Below are 24,720 nucleotides of genomic sequence, written 5' to 3' on the forward strand. Positions count from 1 at the left end.
TCAATCTAACGGATAAGAACTGTATGGATGAAATCAGATTGCTCCACTAAATATTGCTGTCTTTGCGAACTTTCAAGAATTTTTGAACAATAAAATTTGAAGCTAACTTACAAAATTTAACACTTCATGCGCATTTGATAGAATCAAATATAGAACACCAACTATTAATCTAATTTTATTAATGCAAAAGTAATAAAATGATGAAGCATTCGTTATCCATAGGCGTACTACTTCTTTTAGAAGACAAATGAAATATTTCTTTAAGTTATACCTCGAGGATTTTCGTATGAAATATCATTTGTATAAATATAATGAATATTTCAGCTGTACGATTATATTTTCGCCTAATTAACCCACTTATAACTTCCAAACAGCTGAAAGTGTACCCATACTAGTTCAATCGAGTTTGGTTCGCAATGGAGGTTGGAGATTTTCTACAATTTCATCAATTTTATATTTTTTGATTTTTTTAACGTCTTGATAACTTCAATTATATATCATTTGTTCGAACCATTCTTTAAAAGCGTCAGCATTCGTGTCCTCATGCAACGAGTAGATTCATAAGTCAATAAACCGTTTGACTGTTTGACTATTATTAGTCTGCGCCTCTTTTCTGATGTTGGATCTAAACCAGTAGATAAATTTAAAAAGCATGTCTTCGACTTGTAAAAGTTTTATCTTACTACAATTTATTTGGTGTATCTTTGATCCTTGCTTCAGCTAAATAAAATATATTTCTTCTTTGGTTTTTCTTTTACAGTCCTTACGTAATTTCATCTAAATATTATATCATTTATTTCTATTAAAATATGTTTTCTGGAATGTTTTTTCCAGAGAAAATCTATTTCTATTTTAAGATTCCATAGTGTGCTTCGACTCAGTTCAGGGTAATCCTTAGCACTTCGAACCGTGGCATAAACTTTGTCCATTGTCGAAAATTTATTTCTCAAGAAGGATTCACTCTCCTTCGAAATATTGCTTTTAAAGATTTTTTACTTAGATTTTGGTTTTTCTGGAGCTTTACGTGCTCTTTGAAATTCACCACATTTCTCTTCTCCACTTTTACATAAATATTTGTAAATATTAATGTTTTTCCATGAACTGTTGAAGAACCGATTTTTCGACCCTTCCAAATTTTCCATAATCACACTATAATTCACAATATATTGCAAACTGCACCTTAAAACTGAACTAAAGTGTTAAGAGTATACAATTTACTCCTTATTATGAGCATTAACCAAAAATCGTATTTTCGGTGAAATTTGTCTAGAATTCTTGAAATTAAAATAAAATTTAATGTTCAACTTTTATTGGTAAATTGGTAATCATAGATTTCATGGTACGGCTATATAATCTTTAACACAGAGTTTTCGACCAGTCCATACCCTTTTCTATTATTCTGTACAGCTTATGATTATAAAAGTCCAATAAAATCCCAAAAACTTGTATTTGCACAAGTATTTTTTATGAAAATTTTAGAAAATATTTAAATTATTCTGTAATAATATTTAAAATGACCGTATTAGGTTTTAGATTAGTGAGTAGGTATTATAACTCTCCGTTACATGAGAATATACTATATAATGAGTTGCATTACATATTTCATGGAATTCTTTGTTTAAACTAAGTTAAAGTTTAAAATACAAATGATAGTAAATTATACCCTGACATGCCCCTGCGGAGGAACAACTTCTATATCAGGGCCTACTCAAACACACCAAAATTCTTTACAAAAATCCTTCTATCCTACCAAACTTTAACCAACGAATCTCTCTCTCTCTCTCCCTGACATGCTCACTTACCGAAAACACTTTTTATTAAGGTCATTCTATGAACTTTGAGTCAAAGTATTGACAACAGAAAGCAAAAAACACCTATTTTTAGTAACAACATATATTGCTCAGAATGATATATTGATGAAAAAATGATTTTATTAGCATTAGTGTAATTTATGCACAATTCCTAAATTTTGAAAAAAACAAATTCTATAAAAAATTCAACATCATCAGTAACGACCTAACCTTACCTAATGTATAAAAATTGAACTCCATCTATAATGACCTAACCTAAGCTAACCTATACAAATTGAATGTAAAAATTTGATTTAATATTGTTATTGTTATTTTATACAGTGTACATATTTTCACATTATTCTCAGACCACATCTCAATGATAAGCACACGATTTTGCAAAAGATTGTAATTTTTATTAAGAATAGTATATTTTTGAATTTTTTTGTGCAACCCTTGTCAATTTAGTATTTGATTGACACTATCAAACAACACAATCACGTTCATAGTTGGTATAGACTTCGTTCCAATTCATATATATTTGAAAATTGTGGTGTTTTAGCATCTCTTCTTTTAAAAAATTTCAAAATTAAAACATTTGAATTGAAGTTTATATTAAATCTGAGTGTGGGTATCATTAGATTGAATGTGTTAGCGAATCAGACATATTGTTTCAAATATAAACATATGAGGAAGACTTGAAACTTTATATTTTTATGGAGTAGATTTTACAATCTGCTCTTCTGCTTAAACCAAATATTAACAAACGTTACAAGAATAATATAGGAGTAGAACAAAGAGTAGGTGAGATTCAAAAAAGGAAAAGTAAGTTTTATCGACGAATCCAATTCTATACTATGAATAAAAAATAAGGATATCATAGGTTCTCTAATATAAATACTTCATTCTAGGTTCACTTATACTTCAGCGCACTTCCCGAAGACAAAGTGCCGTACGTGAACTCGGTAGGAGAGCGATACCGAGTGCGACAATTACTTCAACAATTACCTCCCCATGACAACGAAGTACGTTACTGCCATGCTTTATCAGATGAAGAGAGGAAAGAGCTCAGACTTTTTTCAGCTCAAAGGAAAAGGGAAGCATTGGGCAGAGGAGCAGTTAGACAAATACCTGGAAGTATGCAATGTGATGGGGTGAGTTGATTGATTGAAGACTTTATTAACGTATTTTTTTTTAATTCAAACGTTATACTAAGTAACAGTAACGATTATTTTTTGTAATATATAACATTTTTTCCAACAGAATATCAAAAAACACAAATGGATTATTAAAAGAATTATGGATTAGTTTCAATATTGATTTTGTACAGAGTTTTATATATGGAACGTCTCAATTATCTCGGAAACGGCTTGTACGATTTTTATAAATTTATGTGTAGGGTCTTGTGATACGGACGATACTATGTTGATATTTACATTTTGTCAGATCTTTCCTTTTTCTGGGAAAAATTTGAAATTTTAATTGGATCGCTTTATATATTTTTCGCTTTTCGAAATCCTTAAGAAATTTCGGAGTTATAGCTAGATTTGCGTTATCTCCGCCGAAATAAAAATCATACATTTGATGACTGCTACAATAACAAATTTGTCGTTTCAATAAATTATTATTGCTGCAGTTTATTGAAAGTCATAATGGATCGTTTATCTGAAAAAGAACCAATTGATATTTTAATGATATTAGGATATGATGATAGGCGTAGAAGTCAACAAGAAATGTGTAATATATGTAATATATATATATAATATATATATATATATATATATATATATATATATATATATATATATATATATAATAAAAAAGTTTAACGAAACTGGTTCAGTAAAAGATTTATCCAAATCAGAAAAATTGCATCAACTGAAAACAAATCATTAGATATTTCTGTCCTATTGAAAGATTGTACTGGTCACGTAACAAACCTCGTTGGATTCGTGAATCCCACACCCATTATCCCGAAAACCTAAATGTATGGGCTGGAATAATAGGCGACAAAACAATTTTCATTGAGGGTAACTTGAATGGTGCGATGTATCTAGATTTATTGGAAAAAAGGATTTTACCTGAGTTGGTTCCAATATTTCCAAATACAAGTAAGTATTTTCAATTACATTTAAAATAAAACTTCGTTATTAGAAATTTTCAGACAATAACAATATCCCAAACGGCAATATTTGGCTCCCTTAAAAACATCGGATATAAAACAAAACCTGTCACTATTCAGAAATTAAAAGATAGGATTACCACAGAGATAAGAAGAATTGTGCATCAGGGATGTTGTAAAATGTATTGCAAAGTTTTAAAAATCGCATTGCATGTTGTATTGAAGTAAATAAACAACTTTTTGTGCATCTGCTGTAATCACCTTTACTGTATATTTCCTAAAATTCATAAGTTTGCTTCTTCACAAATGTGGATCTACTTCTAACATGTCACAAATATTTAAATATTTGTCTTCAGTTGTTATAGGTTTTTTGCGCCTTGATTTGGAAAAATATTTTACTGCACCAATTTCGTTTAGCTTTTTACTTACTGACACTAGACTTTGATAAGATATTTGTATTAGCACATAAATCATTGAGAAGAATCAAATGAAACGATTTTATTTAATCGTAGTCATCTAAGTTTATTGTAACTATAGTGAATGTAGCTGAATATTACATGAGAAATGATCAATATTTCTTAAGAATTTCTAAAAATACAAAATATATAGGGTGATACATTTGAAATAACAAAGTTCATTATTTTTCCAGAAAAAGGCAAGAACTTACAACAATGTAGATACCACCATAATACCGCCCTTATCACAAGACCCAAGTCGTTTCCGAAATAATTGAGGCGTTCCATACATAATATTCACTCTGTATATAGTTTGCGGTAGAGATGTTATCTGATTCATAGGCAGTTCGAAACTCTATGTTACGGGTACCAATAAAGCTTTTTTATTTACCATTTTTATAATGTTTACAATGCACTAACTTCAAACCTATGTATTTTTCAATGTACTTATGAATTAAAGAACGTAAGGTGGCTAACAGAGTAAAACAATGTCTATCTAGATGTTGACAAATCTGAGGACCCGTATTCGATTCACATATGTGTCAGGATTACTAAGAAAAATTTTATACGTTTGATATACACTAGCAAACGATCTTATAACTTATAACTCTCAAACCAGAAAACACACTGGACCTCAAATGTTCGTGTATAACTAAATAAATGTATGAACTATTTCAAGCAGTGCCCATAAACCAAACTGATAGTTACCAAGGTATACACCATTAGGTGTACTACCAACTATGCAAAAATATTTTTAGAAATAATCCTTGTTCATTATTGGTTTCAACAGTATCGTGCAAATTTTTATCGTCTATAAACGTAAATGGTGTGAATGAATAACCTCTTCAATAAGATTTTTATAATAAATGTATTATAATTATAAAGTGGTTACCGATGACAAACGCTTTAAATATTCAAATTCCTTCTAAACTATTAATTTTATCGACTTTAAACGCCTAAACGTTTTTCTTTTTCACTAAATATTGGGAATTAGATTTTTAAAATTTGGAATTGCGTATTGTTAATAACTACCAGAAGCAATCTCAAGTTGAATGAAATTAATTCATACCGTTAAATACCGCACAATTTGTTTTTATTTCAAAATGCTGGAAAGGTATATTTGATTATTTTATATCTAAAAATATCTGTTGTAATGCTTTGCAAACAATATATTTCGAAGGAATGTAAAGATAGTTTCAATTAATAAGCACTAATATGTTTTTATATGAGGCTGATTTTTTTATGGAAAATACTCGATTTTGCTTATTTCCCTATATCTTACTGTCAACTTAAGTGAATACCTATTGAGCAAACCATATCTTAACGTATAAAAAATCAATCAATTCATCACATACTACTGAATTACTTTTTTGCATTTTTGATAATTATACTGTTCAGTTTAAGTAGAAGTCAATGAGGATTTTAAACGCTTGTTTTTTTAATTGTCTCAAATTTAATGGAACAATTTCGAAATGAAAATAATCATTCAGAATGGTATTCAAAATTTATTCTCAAGAAAAAGCAGTGCTAGAAATAATGCTCCAAATTAAGAGTTATCAAGATTCAACAATAATTATAGAAGTGCATTAGCTCCCCGAGGACTATTTAATGAGGGAAGAGGGCTGGAGTCGATAGAGCCTTTTAAATATTGCTGGCATTAAACGATCGGTGAGATAGGGTAAATGAAGTTGGAAAAGTTTAAAGATTCATTTGCCTCAATTTGTAGATTTTGTTGATGTAGAGGGATTTCTCATGAACTCATTATAAAAGTGTAGCCTACAAAAAATTGTTGTCATTCTGAAATGATCGAAGGATTTGTAAACTGAGGGGTAAATACATACCAAAAGCGTTCAAGAGCAAAATTTAAATTAGAAAACTTTCTAAATAATACATCGTCGGCTCTTGTTACAAAATAGACGACATGAAAAATATTATTCTACCCAAGTTTTCCAATTTTATTTTCTCTGTGTTTGCAGCATACATTATAATTCTAAAATATGGTGTTTCCAGCCAAGCTTCACATTAGGATCACCTATATCTTGAACTTATTTCATTTCACTTTATTGTGTTGTTAAATCAATTAATGTTATTCACTCCATAATTCTTTATTTCAAACAGGTGCAAATAAATTTCTACTGTTATAAGTTTCACCAACTGAATATTTGAATATGATTGAAAAATTAAACCCACTAAGATTATCCACAATATAGTCATTAACTTCAATCGATTCCTATGATATTTTTTATTTTGGAATTATAATTGTTTTTCAATAAAAAATTGAATTAGAATACACGCTACTTGCTTCAATATATATAACTTCTATGGCCAATCATCTGGGAGATGCTGAATACAGCAAATATCAATGGAAGAGAATGGTCATATAATTAGTCCTGGCCTCGATTTAATACAAATCTCAGTGAAGGAGACAGTTTTAAAAGTAGTAGAATCATAATAGTTTCTGTCCAATAAATAGGGCAATCGAACAAGATAAAATGATTTGGTTGGAAAACAAATATAGTATAGATAGCCGAAAATAGAGACAGACAAATTTGAATAAATCTAAATGATCTAAATAATTGTTAGGAACACTTTCTGTTTTCAATAATCATTTTATCTTAATTCTTATCTTAACATAATTGTTTGCTTCTGTTGATCAAGCTAGACACTTATAAGAGAGAACAGCTATGAAAAAAATAAATACATCATTGTAATAATTTTTCTTGTGTTATATCAAATCTTACCCTTTCCATCATATTTTATTAATAACAATTAGATTTAAAAATATTATTTTATAACAGCTTAATTATAGAGGGTGTTCTAAAAAAAGGTGACCCCATTTCTGTGATAGGCGGGAAACTGAAAAATACTTGGAGTTTGCTTAATAATAAAATTACGTAACGCTATCCGTAATCAAGATAAAAGTCGTTGAAGAAAAAAATTACTAGTTACATGGTAGTAGGAATTGAACATAACTGGAGGCTTCTGAGAAACTCTAGAAGTACTAATTAACAGAAGCATAGCAAGTAACCTCACCAAAAAAGGACCACTGCACCATATTTTGGACCAGTGCTTCACTGTGGAATGTGGAGATGTCATATCAATAAGTGGACGGATGGAGCCTTACTGGAGAAACTTTTCAGGTATAATACTGTTACGAATTTTTGAAAAAAACACTACAATACAAACTAAAATATTCATAACCACATCAGCCAATATGTCTGAGGAGCTTCCCGTGATGTGCATTGAAACTTAAATGGTTATCGGTCTTCTGACAGGTCACTGCACCTCAAGTACCAACTTAATAAGATATACATAGCAGAGAGCAACTGCAGATTCTATGAGCAAGTCATTGACACATCAGAGCATCTAATCTGAGAATGTCCTGTCAATTTCGTGAAAAGGCCAACACCTTGGGAAGTGGAATAAAAAAACTTTAAAAGGAGTCGACATATTTGGGATGCAGATGTAAAGAAGTATAAAAAATCTTCTCGTTATAGCTGCAGAGTGGCGGAAAAGTAAAAACGACTCTCCAGAAAATCTACAATCTAGATTTATCAATCAAAATAAGTGTTTAAAATGTCCTCAATTTTCACGAATACACTAGTTTATCGTTGATCTTCTGACCTAACTAACCAATCACAATATCTATCTAAAAGATAAAGCTATTTGCTCGTTCAGCGTTAAATCTTCTATTATCTCGAATAAGTGGAAGTTTAAATTTACCTTGTCGCGTAAAAATAGCCTCGTTTGAGTCAAATCAAGATGTATCTAAATTTTTTAACATATTTTTGTGAAATTTCATTTCAATGTTGCCCGTAGTTTCGGCAAAATCGTAAAAAACCTGTAATGTTTTTCTCCATCGCCCTTAATCTTAAATACAGGTGGAATTACAAAAATTGCTTACTAAGCAAACCCTAATTATTTTTCATTTTTTCTATCTATCCTAGAGAAAGAGTCACGTTTTTTCCTGTAGATAAATTCCAGATTAGAACTCAGTCAAATTTATAATAATTGAAATGAGAACTTTTCATTGGGTTGGCGGATGTTGCCATTGGGAGTTCGTTAGCCGTTGTTTTATGCTGGGGCTTGAAATACAATCTTTTCCACTACAGCCTATAGGGCATGATGATTTGGACGAATTTCTATGGAATTTTTTGTAACAACTAACAACGTTAATCGGTTTGGCTTTTCTAAATGTATCAAGAAGAACAAGTGGAGGGCTTGTCAATTTTAAATGAAATGAAAGTTTTGTTGGCACTAATAAGGTACTTAGTTTTATTTGGCGGGTATAACTTGCCTTGATCATTTTAGAAGAATGTTAGAGTTAGTGAGGGATTCACTCTAGTTAATTTACTGATTTCAGTAAGAACTGAAGCATTATTCGTGTTATTCATCTTGTTTTCCTTAAGTGATAATAAGAAATGAATGAATAATACTTAACAAGAGTTTTTCCTAAGCTTAAAAGAAATCACATATCACAATTTTTTTGATCTTAGTCATTCTATTTTTTTTCAATGCCACAACAGTAATAATCCATTATAGTTCAACCCCATAATTTCATCGAATACTCACATTTGGGTTTAAAATTAAGCAGTTAAGAAAAAACTAAAATAATTCTGTTATCTTATAAATATTATGTACTTAACAAGATATGGTATTTCTATTTTTATCTAAATCAAAGTTATGTCTATCAGTTGTACTGTTAGTGAATCAAATTATGCGTACCTCAGATTGTGTAATAAATCTCCTATTTTAAATATTATCAACTTCTCTTTTATATTAATTTAGAGGGTGATTTGTGAAAATGACTATAAATTGTAATATAAAACAACTACAGTTACGTATCACATTATAAAGTATAAAGTTATATCACTTTGTATTATCTCTAAAGGCAGAATCCATTGTTTTTCAATTTAGAATTTTTAGACTTTGGGGTATTATTTTTGATAAATGATAAATTGAAATGATTGGAAAGTCAAACCTCAATGTGTTAAAGTATGTGTTAATGGTAAATGATTATAGTTAAAGGTAAAGCTTTCGTTACTTTCGTTTAAAATACCACAACAGTTCTCGAACACAGAATATGCCGACATAATTTCTGTTTATGAGTTTTGTAAAGGTAATAGTAGACCTACTGTTAGAGAATGTCACAGAAGATCTCCTGATCGTCGCACTCCCAGCCATCCATTATTTGGGTCAGTTTTTACTTATCTGCCAGAAAATGGCACTTTTCCTAATGGCAGAATAAAACACATGTAAATTAAGCACAGAAATATTGTGTAAATGGATTAACAATCATCGACCAACCATGTACAAGTTACAATTTATATTGTAATTAATGTAATTATAATTACACAATCCCTGTGCTATTCGATATTGTCGTTGTCATTTAAGTTTTTCGGTTAACGTGTGGATCATTTTTTGATGGTTCATTATGAAGACAGGTCTATTTTGATTTTCCACAAAATATGTAGCCGAATTAACCAATTCGACCGTTGTTATCCGAGGAATCCATTTTCAGCATGATGGGGCATATCCCTACTGGCAGTGAGACAACATCTAATAATATTTATGTCAACAAATGGATAGGAATTGAAGGTCCTATTTTATGGCCATTAAGATTCCCTTCCACAGAGAATATTAATAGCGGATATTAATTAATTGACAGAATTATACTTTTTTGTAATACTAGTAGAAACGATCACTGGTGTATCCGCGATTTAATACGGCAATTAACAATACAACAATATACTATTGTATTTTTTTAAGTTCTTATTTATGCGTCTTAACTACATAATTTCAGTTATTGTCCCAAAATTGTTACTCGTTATTGTTATTAGTTACTATTTTTTTGTTATTTAATGTTTGTCATTATTGTAATTCAAAACAGTTTATCGTCATACTCAAAATTTCTAACTTTTGTTTAAATTATTACCTTATGGTTTTTTATGTTTGATAAGATTTGATCGTTTATTGAAAATAATGCGACAACGTTGTCTTATATATTGATTCCATTGGTTATTCATGCAGTTTGAAAATCACATTTTACATCATGAAAGTAATCAAATCAAATCAAATCAAATGAGCTGTGTAAACACTATAGCCAATTAAAATTTTTGGCCCATTTCATAAATCCTGTAAATTAATAAAGAAGAGGAGTCGACACTTTTCAGTAGCCACATGATATCCCCTTTGAGAGACTTTACATATGGTAGACATATGTAAAACTCCTCATGACTCACATTTATCTAAATTGTTCACATTTTCCGTATACTTTACTTATCTACAAAATATCAGAATATTCAAGAGCTCCCACTAATGAATTACTCAATATGTGAACATCAGTCCCTTCAACTTCTTCCCTGTTACACAAGATGTAATTCGGTAGGGCCGTTAAGGGAATGATTGAGAATTCCAATTTAAAGTTCTCATTATACGGTTTGTAGAACTTGGAACTTTCGAGAGAAACGGAATGGTGAAATGTTAAATGGAAGTTGATGAGAGGTACGGATCACTAATGAAGGATACTAACTCGTGAGGGGTTACTTATTAGACGCAGATCATACCTCATAATATATATTCATTTGATTATATTATTTATATCTTGATTTGATAGGTTGATAAAGTATTTAACCACATTTCCCATTTATTCATAAAATAGGGGTTCAACATTACTCTCTTAGAAATATGGAGAACTAATGATTATCAAAATATTATTAGAGACTTGAAAATTTTTTCAAAATCGACAATAAAATCACAATATCGAAAACAATATACGTACATTGGATTTCCGACAAACAAGCTTAAAATATGAAAAAATGAACCAAAACACTTAATGTAAACTATGGCTCTGTTTCGTTTTAAGGCAAAATATAGAAACTTCTTTCGTCCATTTTTCTGTTGATTAGGGGGATGAAATTTAAATAGGAATTGATTAAAATCCTCAGTACTCGATCATAATCAGCAACGACGCTCAATCTTCATTTTTTCGAGTATAAAAATTTAATTATACGTTCATACCATATTTATAAAAAATATTTTCCTCGCTGATGAAGCCCTTTCCACTAATAGGAGGGTTCAATTTTAGAAATAGTCATAGTTGTGTTATTAAAAATCCTCATTTTTACAAAAAGTTTAAAATTAAGATCTCTCCCGCAAGTTCTGGACAAAGTTTTTTAGAGTCTTCGGAATTGCCAAAAATTTGAAAAAAATTCTCATTTGCTGTCCCGATATGTGGTTCATTCAGAAATAATTACCATCTGATCATCCTGTATACAACTACTCTAACGATCATTTTATGTTTGATTCAAGTTTTCATACTACAAACTTTAAAAGTACTATTTAATTTTTTAACATGTGAAGTATATAACCTGTGATCTTGTTGCTTTCGATTTTTGACTTATAACTTGATATTATAATGTCTTCAAAATTTGGATTATGCACATAAATACTATTATTTTAAAAAACAGAAACGGTCTCAAGTGTATTTGTTAATAAGATATTTCTGTTTTTTTGTATGAATTGAATTACACTTTTGATATTGCCCTGACCATTTTTTTTTGTAATAATTTACTTTTTTCTCATTATTATTGGTCCTGTTTAACAGCATATCTAGAGAAATCACATACCCGATTTTTATGGTAAATTTATATTAAGAGTTGAAAGTATTAAAAAGCATCAACATGTTCTTTACATGTATCATTAGGAAAATATAAAATCAAAGAATAATCGGACTTGAAATCCTCCTGAACTGGAGATCTAATTACACAATAGTTGTTGGATAAATGTTCCATATACTGACAATAGTTATTAATTTGGTTCAGGGTTGGCGTCTACATTTCCGAATCGTAGTATTGGAAACATTACATTAAATAGATTTTGCTTTCTGTATAACACGTCCACTTTGTCGTTAATGATCGGACCTACCCATCCAAAGGCCAGTAATTTGATTTTCGTGCCGAAAACGAATAAGAAACATTTGTCGTAGTTGCTGATTTCTTAACATACCAGAAGAAAAAATGCCGACAATTTGAAAAGAAAAAGGTAACATAATATATACAGGCCGAATGCATCCACTGGACAGCAACCCGTATGACTTCATTGTCGATAAACAGATTCGTGAGTACTATGTAATGCGGTTTGGTGTAATTATTATGAATAATCGTCCCTAACAACCTAAAATCTGATTATAATCGAATCTACTATATAAAAATCATTCCCAGTTATTTTTGACAAATTGTTGCTAGATATTTGGAATATTTGGAAAATTCACTAGAATCTATTGATTTCATTTTGTTGCCTTAAAAGAGGTGTATCTTCACTGCCACCCTAGACGTGGCATCTTTCGTCAAATCTTTTGATGTATACATATTTTTTCATATTGCAATACACGATACGTTGAGGTATTTTCAATTCGGCGGCAATGGTATGATTACTTTTGCGACTATGAAGACTTGCGATTAATGCATGAGTTTCACGCAACAGTTCTTTGATTTTACGAATTTCAAAACTTCACAAAAATAACAAATGTAATGAAAGTGAATATAATGTCTGTATTGTTGATTTTTCCTGTACTCTAAAATATCAACTAACTCTCTTATAATAATGCGTAAAAATTTATAAAAAAATGTTAATTTATTATCCTAAATAGTTTATTGAATCGAAATAATGATCCAAATCAAATATCAAATAAATTCTTATAAATTGTCTTTATTCGTAATCTGTCATAATGACAGACGTTACAAAATAACATTGATTTTGACATATATGCTAATATTATTTAATTGGTTATAAGAATTGGTTCACACTAAATAACGACAAGTTAAAATTAAATGAATTAGAATAGTTTTATTAAATGAATAGTTTTTTATTGGGAACGTGGCAAGGAAATACCAAAGTGGACTAACAATATATTTTCCGAGCTTTCGAATACTTATGTATTCATCGTCTGGGACTGAAATTATGGTCAAATACAATATAAGAAATATTTGTAAATGTATAACAATAATAAAATTTTACTCACAATAATTAATTAAGATTTCCGGTGATTATGATATTATTAAAGCTTGTAAAAATTTTTAAACTCATGGAATTCAAAATTCAATATGAAATTGAAATATTTATTCTGGTTACTATTTTCATTAATTTTTGAATGGTTTGATTTTGAATGACGTTGAATTTTTATAGGTTAGATAAGGATAAGTTTCAGTGAATAATGTTTAATATTGATTGGTAAATATATGGATATATAACTCCGCCTGGTGTGTTTCGGTGTGGTGGATTGAGTAGCCCGCTGGACACAACTGCCGGTCCCAAGCCCGGGTAAAGGAGGAGGGTCAAGTCGATAGGCCAGCCCCCTATCACTTGGAAAAAACTTCTTTTGGCTAAAAATCCGAAAACTAGGCCTCGGAATATGGATGATCAAAATGGAAAACGACAATGGCAACGAAAACGGACTATGATTTGTGGAACATGGAATATACAGGGAATTAGAACGAAGGTAGATGACATTTTACAAGAAATTAAAAAACATAAACTGGACTTTATTGCTCTCTCTGAAACAAAGAAAAAAGGACAAGGTACACAAACACTCGGGGAATATATCCACATATACAGCGGCGTTAACAAAGAAGAACATGCAAAAAGGGGTATATCGCTCCTTATACATGAGAAGTATAAGAAGAACGTCTCCAGCTGGGAAGCAATAAGCGATAGAACAATAAAAGTTAATGTCAATTTAAAAGGCTACAAAATAACAATAATTGCTACTTATGGACCTAATGAAGACGCACGGGTAGATGAAAAAGAAAAGTATTATGAAACGCTAAATGAGCTAATATCTCAGACAGGTAACGATCGAGAAATCATAATACTGGGAGACCTAAATGCTAGAACTGGCAAAGAAACGAAGCATGAGATAATAGGGCCCTACGGTGAAAATACCAGGAATGATAATGGCTCCAGGTTGATAGATGTCTGTCAACATAACTTACTAAGAATAATGAATGGGTATTTTAAACATAAGGAAATACACACATATACATGGACGCAAATAACTAGAAATCTAAGATCAATAATCGACTATCTTATAATGAAACAAAAAACGAAGATAAAAGTGCACAATGTCAGAGTATATCGATCCGCAGAATGTAGAAGTGACCATCATCTGATAAAAGCTAAGTTAATAATGCCAATAATCAAAGACAACAAACAAAAGAATCAACTGCAAAACAGTAAAGATTTAACAGATATAGATATACCAAACTATAATATAGAAAGCCTTATGAACGAGAGCACAAAATTATTATACCAACAAAGACTGGACCAAAACCTCCCACAGGAGTACGAACAAGAACCAACAGACAATCTTACCAAAGTAGTAATTGACAGCATACACAAAGCAGCCAAAGAAGCCTTAGGATATAAAGAAATGAAAAAGAGAACACGAAATTATTGGTGGACTGAACAACTGCAAAATTTAAAAGAACAAAAACAACGATTGTATCATACCTGGCTAAGCACTAAAAAAGCAGAACATAAGGAACAATATAGTGAAGCTGTATCAAAATTTAAAACCGCTGCGATAGAGGCCAAAAACCTCAGCTGGGAAAATAAATGCAAGGAATTGGATACCTATTTAGGAGGACGCCAATCCAGGGAATCGTGGAGATTTATAGATAATGTTAGATCTGGCAGAAAAGAAAATATCCCAATAGGCACCATATCACCAAATAAATGGCAAGACTATTACCGCTCATTACTCAGAGAACAGAGATCTGAATATAGTAACATGCCGGCTGAAGACATACGGATTACAGGTGAACCAATAAAAATCAACGTAGAAAAAACAAAGAAAGCTATAACACTACTTAAAAATGGGCGCGCTCCTGGTCCAGAGGGAATACCTGCAGAATTAATAAAAGCAGGAACAAATAGGCTGTTTAATATCCTAACAGAAATTATCAATAGACATCTAAATGGAGAACCAATACCGCAAACGTGGAAAGAAGGATGGATCACGTCCATATACAAGAAAGGAAATAAGGAAGACTGCAATAATTATAGGGGCATTACAGTGACTAGTACGCTCAGTAGGTTATACGGAAAAATAATAAAGGAGATCATTTGTGAAGAATATCACCCATACGAATCCGAGGAACAAAACGGCTTCAGAGCAGGTCGATCGACGATAGATAGTATTTTCTGTCTATCACAAATAATCGAAAAGAGAACCGTAAGATCACAAGAAGTACACCTACTATTGGTAGACTTGAAGAAAGCGTATGACACAGTACCTGTCTCAAAATTATGGGAGGTTCTGGAAAGAACGAGCATAAATACCACTCTAATAAAGGCTATAAAAGAACTATACAGAGACACAACAGCAAAAATAAAAATAGGTAACAAGGTGACAGACGGCTTCAAAACAACCAAAGGCTTGCGACAAGGGTGTTGTTTATCCCCAACTCTATTCAACATATACATAGATGAAGCCCTAAGAGTTTGGAAAAAAAAATGTAAAGGAATGGGACTAACTATTGGGGAGAGCACCTTGTATACACTGCACTATGCCGATGACCAGGTAGTGGTAGCACAGGAAAAAGAAGATCTGGAGTACATGTCTAGAAAACTTATAGAAGAATACCAAAAGTGGGGTCTACAGGTTAGCACGGAGAAGACACAATACATATGTATAGGATCAGAAGATTCACCTGGGAATTTAGATCTAGAGGGAAAAATAATTAAAAACTGTAAGGAATGCATATACCTAGGTGTAAAACTAACAACAACAGGACGAAACGAGGAAACAATTAGGGACAGAATAACCAAAGGAAGAAAAGTAATAAGAGCCCTGAACTCAGTGCTGTGGCAAAAGAATATTAGACCAGAAACAAAAAAGAGAATATACAACGCCATTTTACAACCAATAATTACATATAGCTCCGAGGTTTGGCAACTTACAGAAAAGCAAAAAAATAACTTAAATGCAGTGGAAATGGATTTCTGGAGGAGAGCAGCAAGAATATCTAGAACGGAACATATAAGAAACGAGGAAATAAGAAGACAATTGAAAGTAGAAAGAACTTTAGTAGAAGATATAGAAAAGAAACAGTTGATTTGGTACGGACACGTTAAGAGAATGGGAAGAGAACGACTACCAAGAATAATATTAGAATGGACCCCCAAAGAAAAAAGAAAGAGGGGAAGACCACCTAGAACATGGCTACAAGGAATCACTAGAGCAATGTCCGAAAGGAACCTAGCAGTCGACGACTGGCAAGATAGACAGGCCTAGAGATTAGGAACCCAAAGGCGTATAACGCTATAAAAGGGGATATATATATATAAATATATGGATAACATTAAATTTCAATAGGTTAGGTCGTTATGAATGTAGTTGAATATTCATTGGCTAGAATATAAATAACAATAAATTTTATAGGTTAGGTCGTTATAAGTGAAGTTGAAATTTATAGGTTGAGTGAGGTTAGTTAGTTGTTGATGTAAAATAATAAATTATCAATTTTATTATATAGTTTCGATCCCTATATACAATTTACTATATAAAAGGAGAATGCTGAAAAATAGTTACCTTTTCTTGATACTAAACTTATAAGAAACGAAAATAATAAAATTTTAAATGACAGGTAAAGGAAACCAATAAGTTCCGGAAGATAAGTAAAACACATGTTTTCTTGAACAAAGACCATGGTGCACTATGATGCTTGGTTATACTTTTGGTATAAGGATAAACAGTCGTTTTTACAACTCAATTACCTGAGATCATAAAATCAAGCTTATACCGGCCTTTCATTCAAACTGCACCAATGTGTCTTGAATGTGTTTTCTAAAAACTTAAAAGCAATAAATTAAAATATAATAGTCCTTTTAAATAAATATTTCTAAGAACCAAAAATATATAAAATGTTCAAAAACTAGAATTCATTTTTGCTCAGAGTCCAACAAAAACATTAAAATAAAAAATTAAAAAAAAATTAAAACTTTTTTATGAAAACTCATATACTCCATATCTTTTGAAACGAATTTTATATAATTCATTTGTTATTGACAGGAATATTGAATTTTCATTTTCAAATGTCATTTCTAACATTTTTACTCCATCCATTTTTACAACTTCACCATATATAAGATCAGTTACTCCTAAACTTTTTTATTCTTTAAACAACACAATATTAAAATAGCATACAGTCAAACACTTAATATTCAATCTATTTTTACTAAAGTAAAAGATAAATAAATTGCCTAACATAGTATATGAAATACCTTGTTTAAGTTGTGACAAAAAGTACATTGGTCAGTCGAAAAAGTCACTGATCAGTCGAATAACTTCTCACTAGAGTGATAGCAGATTATATCCTGATAGATGTTCATTAGCGACTCATATCTATCACGAAAGACACAATATGAATTATCAATCTGCCAAAGTTTTGACAACTGAAAAAAACTACAAAAAACGTTTATTTTTAGAAACAACATATATTGAGTAAATGATTAATGCATTAATAAGAAACCTGACTTAAATAACTTTAGTGTAATTTATGCATATCTTTTAGATTTCGATAAAACAAATTCTATGAAAATTCAACGCCATTAACAACTAAATAACCTAACCTATAAATTTCAACTTCATTTATAACGACCTAACCTATAAAATTTATTGTCATTTATATTTTCGCCAATGAATATTCAATATTAATGTCCCGAGTGCATGTCAAATTGTCGATAATTTAATTTTCGCATTCGCGCACTCGAGGAAATTATGAGACAATTTGACATGCACGAGAGGGCATTTTGGCAGACTATTTCCTGAGAAAAATTTAATTTAAAATAAACTTAATTCTGTGTTTAAAATTTGTTATTCTTTAAATTATACCGTAGTTGACGATCATCATATTGGCATTGAATTGGTATCTACGGTAACTTATTGACAACAGTTTTGTTCGTGAAAAAATTATGAAGGTTACCGGACACTCAAATCAGGCCTCGATAAAGAGTTACCTCCAAGTAAATAGTGAACACCACGAGGAAATTGTACAAAAAATGCGAAATGACAGTAGCGAAGTAACAATAAGAAATGGTGGAAGCAGCATAGAAACACCATCGTCGGCCTCCAGTAAAGTTGTATATTCTAATTGCATTTTCAATAATTGTTCCTTTTCTTAAAATATAAAATTAAAACCAAATGATGTTTATTAATCCTAGACGAAAATTTGGCACTAGTGCAAATTATCGATAATTTGCACTAGTGCAGTATTATCGCTGAAATTTGATCGTTGCTAGGTAAACATAAAATATTACAGCTTTTTGGTTGGCTTAAATTTTTCGAAGGAAATAGTCAACTTCATAACTACCTAACCCAGGGATGGGGAAACTTTTTTCTTAGCGTGCCAATTTTTGTTAACGAAATATATAGCGGGCCAGATTGTGGTATTACATTATTTACTGAAATAAAAGTATTACTTTAATTTTTCTGAAACACTAATTTATTATGCAATATTAAAAAATAACATTTTCAATTGCAATTAATTGAACTCAAGTTAGCTGCGAAGTAAAAGGTTGAGGAGCGCTGGTCTTTATGTGAACATGTGACATGTGGAAATGTTCTGCATGACGTTTGTCCGCACAAATAGCTTGTACCAAACATAGCCATTATTTTCTGGGCGTGGGCAACTATATTTGGGTATTGTGTCCTAGATAAGGCCTTACAAAATTCCAATTTGCTGGTGTTCAGAAATAGTTGCTTCAAATGGATAGTGCGTTCGACATCAGACGCACCTGCTCGAGCTTCATTTTCGGTTTTCGCTATATCCCCGTCCGCGCTCGCATGTTGTTTAATGTGCGACGTGCACTGCCATTACTGCCAATTGATGAGAATCCCCCGTCCCTGACCTAACCCATTGAAATTTAATGTTATCCATAAATTTACCAATCAATATTAAACATCATTCACTAAAACTTATCCTTATCTAACCTACAAAAATTCAACGTCATTCAAAATAAAACCAATCAAAAATTAATTAAAATTCCTATAGTAACCAGAATAAATATTTCAATTAATCAATATTTCTATTTATATATACATATAATATTATATTATATATACATATTACAATTAATGTAAACTTCAGTGACTAAACTATTGAGCTACATATAATTGTTTTGTAGACTTTTATTCATTATCAGTTTGAATGTAACACAATGTATAATTTCTTTTAATCTGATATTTTACGGAAGTAGTCTCTATAACAAGTGAACAATATCCACTTATCTTTATTGTTAAACGTGAACATAATGAGCTCTTAAAATTTTCGTTGATTCCATGGAAATTAATATTCATTTATTCAACTCTCCAGCTTCCTTTTTTAAAACGGTATCCTCTCAGCTTTTGAATATTAATTTTATGCATTCCCTTAAGGGCTTTACCAAGAAGGAGAATTTGTTTTTTAATTATTTTTTTTTCATTTATTACTCTTGAGACTGAGAAAGCGTTGCAGTTATTTTGCTTGTAACCAAAGAGTACTTACTCTCCGGTATTATTATAATTATTTTGATCTCAGGAAACCATTTTCTTGACGTTCATATATGAAATTCAATTTCATCCATAACGACCTAACCTAATCTAACCTGTAAAAATTAAATGTTATTCATAATCTATCCATAATGAACATTCACAACGATTTGAATAGCAAGCATAATCAACAAACTTTATATTTATGTCAGGTGTCAATTTGAATTTTGATTCCTGAATCCTATGAATGTGATAGTTTTTTTAAAAGAAAAACCAAAATTGAAGGCCGCACAATTCTTAATACATAATGTGAGTAATTTTTAATATTATTATACACTTATACACCGCCGATGATGAATACATAAGTATTCGAAAGCTCGAAATACATATTAAACACACTTTGGTGTTTTATTTGCCGAATTTTAGCTTTTCTCCAATTAGAGTCAGTTTCAATCCTACTTATAGCATATTGTCTTTTGTATCAGGTCTCCATTACATGACTGACTTATAGTAGGGTATGGAAAAGAGTCTCCACGGTGGATAGTGAACTCGCTAATTTAGAAATGAAATATTTCTATATCAAAAATCAAAGTGAGCTGGAAACTCATTTTGTGTGTATGTATGTTAATGTCCCGGTCTCTACTCAACACGGCGGTGCACATCACAAATTGAAATAAATTTTTTCCAACAGACCGTGCGATTTTTTAACAGTACGCTCTAGCTAACAAATGATTGAGTACAATTTGGAAATTACTGCCTTACGTTGACTAGTACTTCAGAAGGAACAAATAACCATTTGTGTCGATATGCTTCTGCGAAAAACTTTTGTAGGATTCCGGTTTTCAAATTCCCACGTACTTGATTATCTTATTTTAAACATTGACCGGGTTATGCGAGATGCAACGCGAACAAGTTTGCTTTACGGCCAAACGATTATGTAGTACCTATATCGTTGATGTTAGTTATACTCATCCACAAAGATAGCTCAATCTCACGTTAAATCCCAAAACAATTTTGTTTACTCAGTTCAAATTCAGCGGCGATGAATTTATTATAACGGTCTCTTATCGTGCTGTAGGATGAGATGTTACTACATTCGATAACAAAGTACATTTATACACTCTTAATTATGAAAATAACAAGAGTTTTCATAGGTCAATTCTATTTAATAGGGAATGCAATTTTCACACTCACATATAAGACAAAATATTGTGTTTGAGGTTATGTTTAGTAATCTAAAGTTCGCTTCAGAAATATCAGTGACAGTAAAAAATGGACAGTGTTACCAGGTCTAAAAAATGAATAACAATCCTTGTGAACATTAACTAAGAAATAATTCAGTGACGGAGATAAGTATCTAATAGAGAAATATAATCAATAGATTTGAAAATTAAGAAACTCCATATATAGTAAGTATTCATAGTTGTAATAAGAAACAGTCAAGCAGTCTAAATGGAAATCCATACTCCGACAATTGAATAATTATGGAGAAATCGGAAACAAAGATAAGTTATAGCCATTTATCAATTTTCTACAACTTAACTCCATCTATCAATATTTTTTGTACTTATCTACTAACTGTTCTAAATTAGATTCGGCAAGAATATGTACCTAAAATATTCCTATAGGCCCTTCATAATTCATTAACTTTCAAATCTGATATTAAATCAAAAGAAAATCCAGATTGCATTAAGATATAAATCAAGTTGCTATTTCAATAAATGGGACAATAAATTATTAAAAAAACTTTCAAGTGTTACAATGTCCCTCACCCCAAGTAAAACAACCTGTGCTAGGTCATAAATCGACTCTGAATTTTCGCCTGACTCTTACCATACGTTGCCATATGCGTAAAATATTGAGAGCTTGTAATTTTTCGATTATTTAGGGAGGAACGGGAGTGTGCAGTTCCTTTCTTTTTTAAAAATAATAGAATGTGTGTAGGTTACGAAGGGATCCAGAGGACTTTATTGTAGGTTATAAAAATGTCACGTTGATGTATAAATTCAAATTTATTGGTTTTTTGAACATGTATTTTATATGTGGCGTGATTTTTAAATCACTATTTTTTTATATAGAAAACAAATGTCAATTGAATTTATTGTTTATGGCAGAAGTACTACTCAACAATATCCTTTTGATGAAATACATTGAAACATTCATTCATGATAATAATTTTTGGGAAAGAAAATTTGACGTTTGACTTTTCTTTAAGTCTTTATCAAAATATTATATTCACACTGACAATTTACGTATTTATATTGATCAATAAGTCACCTTCATCATGAATATCAAAATAAGAATAAAATCAAACTAGAGCTTTGTTCCAATAAGACAAATTCATTTTTCCTTAGTCCTTACATCTTAAATATGTAGCAGTACTTTATCAAATTATTTGTAGTTTTATTAGAATTTACAAAATAGAGCTATAAATTTTACTTAAATTATTTAGGTCTTTTTTATCATTTATACCTTCCGTTTTTGTGAATGTGAACCACTTCTAAAAATTATTTTTTTCGTGTATTAGATTCCGTTCCAAGCATTTTTGAATCTTTATAATTGAATTTATATTTTTTTGATACTTCGTTAACGCAATTTCATTTTTTTATCGTATTGATGACCTTTTAGTCTATTTTCTAAATATTGAGAGGTCTGCCTATGTAGACAGCGTCACAATTAGTACAATGCACTTGATATATAATATTACTTCTTTTGTTTTTTGGTGTTTTAGATTTTAATTTAGTGAAATATTTGGATAATGTATTATGTCCTTTATGACTTATACGAATATCATATTTATTAAAAAAAATTGATAGTTGTTGGGAAAGTCCTTGTACATATGGTAAGGAAAAAGGTTTTATGTTTTGATGTTTTGTTTCTGTTCTGTTTTTTAATTGATTGTAGTCTCTGTTTATCCTTTTCATGAATATCTTTATCATTTTTACCGGATAATTATTTTCTTTCAATGCAGTTTTTGCTTTTTGAATAGCTAAGTATCTAAATTCAGGATCTGATAGTTGGATAGATAATCAGCCAAACTTATTATCACTGATCTTTTCTGTGACATAGGATGACATGAATTGAAGTTCAAATATATTTCGTACATTTTAGATGTAGGGACTAAGGAAAAATTAATTTTTCTTATTAGAATAAAGTTCTAGTTTCATTTTAGTCTTATTTTGATATTCATGATGAAGGTGATCTATTGATCAATATAAATACGCAAATTGTCAGTGAGAATATCATATTTTGGTAAAGACGAGAAGTCGAAACGTCAAATTTTATCTTCCAAAAATTATTAAAAAAACTAATTTTAAAACAGAAGAGACCTAAAATCAAGAACATTAAGCAGAATACTTTCACATAAGTCAAATTTGATTATCAATTTTTTTATATCACATCATTATTCTCACTTCATCTACTCACTCGTTGAGTTTTTTGCATCAAGTCCCGGAACACCCTACATATGTAAAAACATTTTTCATCAAGACATAGAGATTATTTGAAGGGTGGAGGATTGCGCAGAGGTAGCATAATAATAAAAGTTCGATAACTACTTAAACTAACTACATAAAAATCAAAAAACAATATACACAAAAATATATAAAAACGTAAAACTCAACAAGTTATTTGCATGCTTCTAGGAAATTAAGAAAGTTATAAAAAAAAGTATCTTGGTGTTTTCTGGTTCAGGTATCCGTCATTTAGGGGTTAAAAAATTATTGTTTTATTGATGAAGTTGTACCTGTATTAAGTATTTTCAAATGGAGCTGGAGGGTCCATGAGGTCGACATAATTTGCAACACGAATATATAATTCAGTTGATTTATCTGGATTTTTAGTCCCTTTTCATAAAAAAACACGTAAAAGATTGACGTTTTGACTTATTTTGGTATTCATAATATTTTCTGCTAAAAGAGACCTAAAATCAAGATAAATCAAAACGAAAACATATAAGAAAATAATTTCCTTTCTTTTCTTTTTACCCTATATATATTTTGATAAAGTTCGAAGTAGGTCGAAACATCAAATTTTTATATGCTATTTTATATTTTAAACTGCGTTTAAGCATTTTCTTTTTATTTTCTAGTGTGAGGAATCCCTCTCCGCAGGTGACATCGGAGTATTTGCTAGTCGAGCCGGCCCTAACACCTGCTGGCATCCCGCATGTTTCTGCTGCACTGTTTGTAGAGAGCTACTCGTCGACCTCATCTATTTCTATAGGGAGGGTCGATTGTATTGCGGCCGTCACCACGCCGAAACTATCAAGCCAAGATGTTCCGCTTGCGATGAGGTACATATACTAGAATAGTATATAATAAGGTGTATTGACAAGTTTATCCGCCAACCTTATAGTTCAAAAACAGAATTACAAAATAGTAATATTTCATTCCAAGCCTGTTTTGTAAAAGTTGCTTTATTTCTGTTTGAGATATTTAGAATTTCGTAATAAATGTAGTAAACTGCAATCATATGAAAAGAGAAGAGCTGCATTTGAAGAATCCTATCAATCAACAAAAATACCATCTTCAATAAACTATAATAATGAGACCTATTCGAAACCGAAAAGAATTAATAATATATCACGTAAAGATAAAATAAATGTATTTTTGAGGTATTACTCAGTCATTGTTTACTTTCATATTTGCAGTTTTCAGAGATATTGTTGGATTCCAATAGTAAGTTAAGATCAAATATCTTGGAACAATTAAAACGTCTTGCGATGTTGTCCGATGTCCATTTGCTATTGTTTCCCATGTTGCAGTCTTCCTTCTTGGTCCTCGCTTGCTTCTTGTTTTATTCCTCCCATCCATGTTTTCCTGA

General features: G+C 30.7%; 2 protein-coding genes across 5 annotated transcripts in view; one reads left to right on the plus strand and one right to left on the minus strand.

The window, feature by feature from the left end:
• LOC130440967 (neprilysin-2-like) overlaps nucleotides 1–17,853 on the minus strand; it is a 55,458-nt gene extending 37,605 nt beyond the window's left edge. Inside the window, exon 1 of the mRNA XM_056774388.1 lies at nucleotides 17,652–17,853. Coding sequence (XP_056630366.1) covers nucleotides 17,652–17,679 — 28 coding nt within the window. The 5' untranslated portion in view covers nucleotides 17,680–17,853. The remainder of the gene's footprint in view (nucleotides 1–17,651) is intronic.
• The window catches only part of LOC130440964 (protein prickle-like), a 332,550-nt gene that overhangs the window by 305,179 nt on the left and 2,651 nt on the right, over nucleotides 1–24,720 (plus strand). For all 4 annotated transcript variants that reach the window (XM_056774382.1, XM_056774380.1, XM_056774383.1 and 1 more), the window contains 2 exons: nucleotides 2,702–2,944; nucleotides 23,987–24,190. In XM_056774382.1, the coding sequence (XP_056630360.1) occupies nucleotides 2,702–2,944; nucleotides 23,987–24,190 (447 nt within the window). The remainder of the gene's footprint in view (nucleotides 1–2,701; nucleotides 2,945–23,986; nucleotides 24,191–24,720) is intronic.

The sequence above is a fragment of the Diorhabda sublineata genome, chromosome 3, assembly GCF_026230105.1.
Source record: "Diorhabda sublineata isolate icDioSubl1.1 chromosome 3, icDioSubl1.1, whole genome shotgun sequence".
NCBI classification, from domain to species: Eukaryota; Metazoa; Arthropoda; class Insecta; order Coleoptera; family Chrysomelidae; genus Diorhabda; species Diorhabda sublineata.